The sequence below is a fragment of the Sminthopsis crassicaudata genome, chromosome 6 (genome assembly GCF_048593235.1).
Source record: "Sminthopsis crassicaudata isolate SCR6 chromosome 6, ASM4859323v1, whole genome shotgun sequence".
In the NCBI taxonomy this organism is placed as follows: Eukaryota; Metazoa; Chordata; class Mammalia; order Dasyuromorphia; family Dasyuridae; genus Sminthopsis; species Sminthopsis crassicaudata.
Genome location: NC_133622.1, coordinates 106,373,673 through 106,381,949, shown reverse-complemented (window position 1 = coordinate 106,381,949; position 8,277 = coordinate 106,373,673). Strand labels below are relative to the sequence as shown.

At 34.8% G+C, this 8,277-nt stretch overlaps 1 protein-coding gene across 1 annotated transcript in view; it reads right to left on the bottom strand.

The window, feature by feature from the left end:
* Nucleotides 1-1,446: 1,446 nt before the first annotated feature.
* SNX25 (sorting nexin 25) overlaps nucleotides 1,447-8,277 on the bottom strand; it is a 263,033-nt gene continuing 256,202 nt past the window's right edge. The window contains exons 17-19 of the mRNA XM_074272880.1: nucleotides 5,556-5,737; nucleotides 2,425-2,525; nucleotides 1,447-1,792 (exon numbers count right to left, since the gene is read on the bottom strand). Of these exons, the coding sequence (XP_074128981.1) occupies nucleotides 1,712-1,792; nucleotides 2,425-2,525; nucleotides 5,556-5,737 (364 nt within the window). The 3' untranslated portion in view covers nucleotides 1,447-1,711. The remainder of the gene's footprint in view (nucleotides 1,793-2,424; nucleotides 2,526-5,555; nucleotides 5,738-8,277) is intronic.

The window sequence follows — 8,277 nt, the reverse complement described above, 5'->3', positions numbered from 1 at the left end:
CCACGTATGTCACAATCATCTGAGATTGAAATACAGAGAACAGATTTTTTCAACAACGCTCTACTTAGAAATTTCAAGTAAAGCAAATAACATAACATCTTCAACCAAATTGTTCATTGTCACAGAGAATAAACTGTCATAAAGAATATAAGGTCCTTTGGATGGGTAAGGCAAGTGTTATTCCCAATTTATAGATAAGAAAAGAGAGATGTGTGGCTTGGCCTAGGAAGCATCAAGGTTAGGACTTGAATCTAGGTCTTTTGGAGTTAAAAAAGATAAATTAATTTTGATGAAGTCTAATTTGTAAGATTCAACTTAATAACCATAAATTAAATCAAAGGAAAGGAATTAAGCCAGGGCTGGACCAATGATTCATTGATATGACAAACTTCCAGATGTTCCCTCTGCCAGTGAGGTTGGTACCTTCTTTGTAAATTGTAGTCTTGGAGAACTGACTAGACTGTAGGGAGTGACTGGCCCTCAATCACACAATATGCATCAGAAGCAAGACTTGAACTCAGAAAGGTATTTTTAAGTTGTATAGACCCAAATCCTTGCAACTCTCTGAAATATTCCCTCCCTAGAAGGACCCAATGCTTTCACAACTGTTCAAATCCTTATTTTTTAAAGGGATAATTCATATCCTTTAGGAAGGCTTCTCTGACCACATCATCTAGAAGCTACTGGACTCCAATGACTGATGACTCTGAAAGAGAGAAACTTTTGAAAATTCACATGCAAGTCAAGACATCATCCTCATGAGCTCATTGGTTCTCTTTGAGAATGAAGGATGAACAACAACTAAAAGCGACTGCTCCCTCCTATTTCCACAGTATGGCTTATCCTAAGCACTCATCTGAAACGTGCAATGTCTGACCATGTATTGCTATGTACAATTATCTATTATCATTAAAAACTAACCCAGTTAATTTTGGAAAGGTTTAACGTGAGTTTTGCCACAAAATGATGAATTTTTCAAAGACCATCTATACTCATCTATTTGGGGGGAGGGGCGCAGATCAAATATTTTTGAAGTGCCATTTTCCACAAGATGGCAAATTCATTGACAGCAAGGCCAAAGTAGTGACAACAAGGGCTAGGAGAGTTTTTGAATTTTCTATATTACCCACTTAAGAAATAGTTGCTGATTGGTTAAAGTGGTGGGATTTAACTATCATGCTCAAGCTCTCTGGGGTCATTTTTATTATTTATTACTTACAAAGGTTTCAAACTATGGGAAATCTTTGGTAAAAAATAAAAACAATAAAAATATCATGACAATATTTGCATAAAATATTGTATAACAATGCTCTGATGCACAGGAAAGAAGTGAGGAATGTTTAGAATACTTAGTAAAGACAACCTTTGAAACAAAACCATTTTTATAAATGTTTAAAATATTTCTTAGATTCTCATCATTTACATCAACCATCAGTTCAATCAATATTTTGAAGGTATTTATAGCTGTTTATTTAAATAAAAAACAGTAATTACACAGTGGCATATTTTCTGACTACAGCATCAAATCTTTTCAAGTCTGTTTACTTCACATAAAACTAAGGGAAAGAAAACTGAAAATAAAAACCAATATAGTTCTCAATTAGCCCTCTATGGAAAAGAGGAAAATAATTGTCATGTCTATTATTACACAGACATTTCTCTAGCGTTTTTTTTTTTTTGTTGTTGTTGTTGTTTGTTTGTTTTTCAAGCCTCAAACTTGACCCGCTTTAAGTTGATCTAAATGAATTTTCAGCTCAGGACACAATTCAATTAGCAGCAGTTCCATTAGCACCTGAAATAGGAAAGAAGAAAATAAGTCACTGGAGTTTTCCAAGAACTTGATGAAATTCTTAACGAAAAAAAAAATACTATTTTTTGTCTGAATAGTGGAACTACAGAGAAGAACTACAGAATTCAGTACAGTACTGAGTTAGTTCACTGAACTGCTGATAATCAAATAATAAAATAACTCATAATGATAAATCTCTTAAATTTATTCCTCTCATGCCAATGGTGAGAAAAAGCAAAAACAAAAACCAAAATCTTTTTAACAAACATGTATGGACAAGCAAAACTAAATTCTCTCATTGATCATGTTCAGAAAGCTATTCATCATAATTTTCAAAATGATTGAAAGGAGGTTAGAGATTGAGTATGATGGGTCAGATATGAGAGTTTGACATATATCTTGACTGAATATTCAAAAACTGAATAAAAATTTTTAAAAATTATAAGTAAATTGAAATGAATTCAATAAATGTTTGTTTAATGCCTATTACATGCAAAGCACTCTGCTGGATGTTCACATGAGAAGCTAAGGAGGATGGGAGGAGTGGATACAGTATAATTAAAATGAGCAAATCTGAGGCATTAAAATTGGGATTGTGGAATCTCTGACTCTTAATTATGCTTTAATTTACTCACATATAATAGATGCTTATTGGCTCTTGTCTCTTGCAGTGCATTGAATATTTTTATTATACCATGGCGGGCATTTTGCTGTCCAACTAGGCTCTGGAGCATATCTGAAAAAAAAAAGTAACTTTATATTTAAGATAACAAAGTACATAATTATTAGAAAGTAGCAATTACATATAAAGATATTAAAATTTATGTATTACATATGTAAGTAATGAGAATTAAGGGTTACCTTTGACCAGTCCATTTGGAATGTCTAAAAATTACAGCAAATTGCCCTTTTAAAGTTTTTAGTATTTAATTATTTCCCTAAAACTATATTTTAAAATATGTTAAATATATAGCATACATACAATATATACACAATATAACTAATAAATATATCAAAATATTTTTAATATTTAAAAAAATTTTTCTGTTACAGACTCCTTTGGTTAATCTCATGAATCTTATGTATTTCATCTATGAATAATGTTTATAACTGCATAAAAGAAAGTACATAAAATTGCAAAGGAAACCAATTATGTTGAAATATATTTAACAAAATTTTTAAAAAACAATCCAATTTAACAACCCCAAGTTAAGACCTGCTGCTTTAAAATCTCTAGGAAAGCAATGAAAATATTTTAAGATGAAAACCTATCCAAATTTAATTTCCAAAATGCAATTTTGATTTTAATCACCTATAAATTCAGTTCCTAAACATAGCACTGATTCCTGATTAACGCCCCCTCTGAACCCCCATCACAGCATAAAGGGGATGATGCTAAACTCTAGTCACTTGATTTGATTACACTGTACAAACATTTATGTAACAGACAAGGATAGCAGGATCTACCAAGTTGGAAAGGCAATATTCATGCATAGTCCTGGCAACTGTGTGTCCACTTCCCAAAGCCCAGTCTGGCTAACTGAGAGGCTCACCACTAGAAGGATGCCCAATGTTTGATCACGACTGATCAGTCAGTCAGGCAACAAGGGTTTATTTTTTTTTAATTAAAGCTTTTTATTTTCAAAACATGCATGGATAATTTTTTAATATTAACCCTTGCAAAATCTTGTCTTCCAGCCCTCCCCCCTTTCCCTAGATGGCTAGCAATACAATATTTTTTTATGTTAAACATGGTAAAAAAAATATGTTAAATATGCATACATTTTTATACAATTATCTTGCTACACAAGAAAAATCAAATCAAAAAGGGAAAAAATGAGAAAGATAATAAAATGGAAGTAAACCACAACAAAAAGAGTGGAAATGCTATGTTGTGATCCACACACAGTCCCCACAGTCCTTCCTCTGGGTGTAGATGGCTCTCTTCTTCACAAGATCATTGGACCTGGCCTGAATCATCTTGTTGTTGGAAAGAGCCACATCCATCAGAATTGGTCATCATATAATCTTGTTGCAACAAGCATTTATTAGGCAATTATTGTATGTGAGGTACTGTGATAAGCACTGAAGATACCAAGAAAGGCAAAAACACAGTCATTTCCCTAAAGATACACATTCTAATGAGGAAGACAACAACTATCTACAAAGAAGACACATATGAATGGGAAGTAATTTCTGAAGGAAAGCACAAGAGATGGAGGAGAGAAAGTTGGTGGGGAGGAGAGACACCAGAAAGGACGTCCTGGAGAAGGGAGGCTTTGGGCAGTCTTGAAGGATGTAAAGGAAGTTAGGAGGCAGAGGTGAGGAGAGAGAGCATTGCAGGTATGGAAGACTGCCAATGAGAAGGCATGCAGTTAAGAGATGGAGCACTGGGTTCAAGGGAAAGCAAAGATATTGCTGAATCATATAGTAGGTGGAGAAAAGTAGTATGTAAGGAGACTGGAAAGGGAGGTTTTAAATGCAAAATAGCATTTTATATTGAATCCTGGCCCCAGCAGGGAGCCACTGGAGTTCACTGAGAAGGGTGGAATGAAATGTGGCAGTCCTGAGAGGGAGACCAAGAAAAAGCCATTGTAGTTCTTTCTCCAGACGTGAGATGGTAAGGACCTGAACTTAGGTGTTGGCTGTGGGAGATGCTGCTAAGGTAGAAAAAGTGGTGAAAGAGCGGATGTGTGAGCGAGGAAGCAAAGATGGCATCCTAGAGGATGGTGGGTCACCCTGGGAGTAGCACGGAGGTTCAAAAGAAGGGGAAGTTTGGAGAGAAAGAGAGTAAGTTCTGTTTTGGATATGCTGAGTTGGACACACAACAACTCATAAAAACTCTGTTAAGATGTTAAAGAGGTTATGATCCAGTTGGTTGAGGGAGGGCCTACACTACCAAAATCATGGAGATTTGAGAAAGTGTTTGTGGGATGTGTGGGTGGACAAATACACTCACTAAAAGAGGCACCTAGTGGAACAGTGGATAGAATGCTCAGTCGAGTTGGAAAGACTCCTATTCCTGAGTTCAAATCTGACCTCAGAAGCTGACTAGCTGTGTGATCCTGAATAAGTCACTTAACCCTGTTTGCCTTAGTTTCCCCATCTGTCAAATGAGCTGGGAAAAGATGACAAATCACTCTAGTATCTTTGCTAAGAAAACCTAAAATGTACCACAAAGAATTGAATATGAGAATTAAACCACAACACCACCCACACAAGCATATTTTCAAGGGAAATATTTCAATTATTCTGCACCCCCATCACCTATTTTCCAAATGAAATAGTGGCATATTTTATCATTAATCTTAAGTTATTATTGGAAATGGTATTGATCATATTTTTAAATCAATTCCTTCATTTTACAAATGAGGAAACCGAACCCCAAGGAAGTTAAGTGAATAGCCCAAAATCCCTCTGGTAGTGTCAAGAGGCTGGATTTTAACTTAGATCTTCTGACTTCAGAGGCAGTTGTTAAAGGCTGATTAAGGCTATTTCCCCTAAATTATTATTTTTTTTTAAAACTAGGCTTAATACATCCAGTTCTTTCTTTAAGAAGATTTCTATGCTCACATCCTCTTGGCCATCTTCCTCTGCATGCTTTCTTAAGGGTGATATAATAGAGATCAAAATTTAATGCAAATTTTTTCCTATTTAGTTCTTTGTTATCCTTTTCTCTTAAAGTGTGTGTGTGTGTGTGTGTGTGTGCGTGTGTGTGCGTGTGTGTGCACATATACACATACATACTTATACATGCATAACTCACCTGGAATGTTTTCAAGTAGTTTTTGTTGGGCTCGCTGTTTAGTTTCCTGGCTTTGTTCCTCACTCCTAGGTGGCATTGGTGGGGCTAATTTTCCATTTGGCCAAAATGCATCCCGAAAAACATTGATATAATAAACCAACATTGGCTCACTGAAGATCCAGTTCACGGTGTCTCGTATTTGTCTTGTAAAAAAAAAAGAGAATATCATCAATCAGTTATTCAGATTCTTACAAAACATATTGTTACCCTCATGTTCTTTCAGAAAGGTTTTGAAAGCAGGTAATTTAACAGATCAGGTCTCGCCTGAGCTAAATAATCACAGTGGGAGCTGGATTCAATCCTGTTACTGGCTCCAGAATCAATTTGTTAACTTATTTTTTTGTTGGTCCAGACTTGTGGTTTCATTGATATGAGGAATTCTTGGTAAGAAAAACTCATTTTTGGTAAGAAAACTCCTATGAGAGCATATCCATGACTGTTGTACATTTGAGTTGCCTGAAGGCACTAAGATATTAATGACTTACCAAAGTGACAAAACATGTAAAAAAATTAGGACCCCATCCACAGACCCCCCCCCCAAAACAAAACAAATTAAATTTAAAAAAATAGGACCAGAACCCAAATCTCCTTCACTCTAAAGTCAGCTCCCTTTCCACAACTATAACTCCATTAATGTGATAATGGATTATAACTCTTCACTGGGGTTAACAATTTACAATTACCTCACTGCTATTGATTTCCCTTACTCAGTGATTCTTAACCTTTTTATGCATCACGAACTATTGGTAAAGCCTATGAATCTCTTTTCAGAAGAATGAGGGCTTAATAAGTGAAGGAAAAGCTAAATTTCAAATAGAGGTTAGTGAAAATAAGACGATTTCATTTTTCACTTTTTTCCCTGCTAACTTCTAAAATTCCTTCACATAATTGAAAACCTAAGTTCATGAATCCCAAATTAAGAGTTTTTGCTCAAAGAATGTTTGTGGCAGCCCTTTTTGTAGTGGTCAGAAACTGGAAACTGAGTGGATATCCATCTATTGGAGAATGGCTGAATAAGTTATAGTTTATGAATGTTATGGAATATTATTGTTCTGTAAGAAATGACCAGCAGGATGATTTCAGAAAGGCCTGGAGAGACTGACATGATCTGATGCTGAGTGAAATGAGCAGGACCAGGAGATCATTGTATATTTCAACAACAACAATGCTATATGATGATCAATTTCTGATGGATGTGGCCCTCTTCAACAATGAGATGAACCAAATCAGTTCCAACAGAGCAGTAATGAACTGAACCAGCTACACCCAGTGAAAGAACTCGGGGAGATGACTATGAACCACTACATAGAATTCCCAATACCCCTATTTTTGTCCGCCTGCATTTTTGATTTCCTTCACAGGCTAATTGTACACTATTTCAAGTCTGGTTCTTTTTGTACAGCAAAATAACTGTTTGGACATGTATACATATACTGTATTTAATTTATACTTTAACATATTTAACATGTATTAGTCAACCTGCCATCTGGGGGGAGGGGAAAAATTAAAACAAAAGGTTTGGCAATTGTCAATGTTGTAAAATTACCCATGCATATATCTGGTAAATAAAAACTTATTATTAAAAAAAAGTATAAGTCATGAAAAAAAATTCTCTTCAGAGAACATTTGATCAGGTAATTTTTAACCTGCTAAACAGCATGGGAGGGGGTGGGGGAAAGGAGGGAAAAAGTTGGAACAAAAGGTTTTGCACATATCAATGCTGAAAAATTACCCATGAATATATCTTGTAAATAAAAAGCTATTATTAAAAAAAAGAATAAATGTTAACAAAAAAAGAATTTTTGCTCTAAATGTTTACCTGACACAAAGTTACAAAGATAATAACTGAGAATTTATTTATAAGGAATATTTTGTAACAGAGGGTGGTATTTGATATTACACAATTTATTTAAAGAACAAAGACAGATAAAGGACAGTGGATAAAGTACGAGGCCTGAAGTGAGGAAGACCCATCTTTCTAAATTCAACTCTGGTCTCAGACATGTACATGCTGTGCGACTCTGGGTTAAATACTTAACCCTGTATCCCTCCTCTGTAGAATGATTTGGAAAAGGAAATGGAAAATCATTTCAGTATCTTTGCCAAGAAAACCCCAAATAAGATCACCAAATTGGACATGACTCAAAAAGGACTGAACAACAAAAAAAATTAAGCAATTCATTAGACCAAGAAATATTACAGATTGAACAAAGGAACAGGTTTATGAAGCCTATCACAAATGATAGATCTATACTGGGGATCATGAAATAATTTGAAGAGTACATACCTCTAATTATTTGCAATAAAAAAAAAAAGACATTTACACTCTAAGTCTCTTTGTGTTGCTATGAGAGATGCAACATATGTGGATCATTGTTCTTAACCAGTATAGGCTATATTCCTTCTATAACATAAACAGCTCACATTGACATTTTTAAGATTACAGGGTCCTATCCTCTTCAGAAATCTGTGAGGTTATATAGTATAAATATCATTATCTCCATCTTACAGATAAGAAAATTGAATCAGAGTAATGAAATAACTTGCTTGAATTCATACCCAACCTAAGATTTGACAGAATTCTTTCTATTCCACCTGCTACTTCCCAGAAAATGAGCAAAAATGCTACTACAAATTGAAGAGCTGAGAAAACATTGTGCCAGTTTTCAATGATGCATGATGA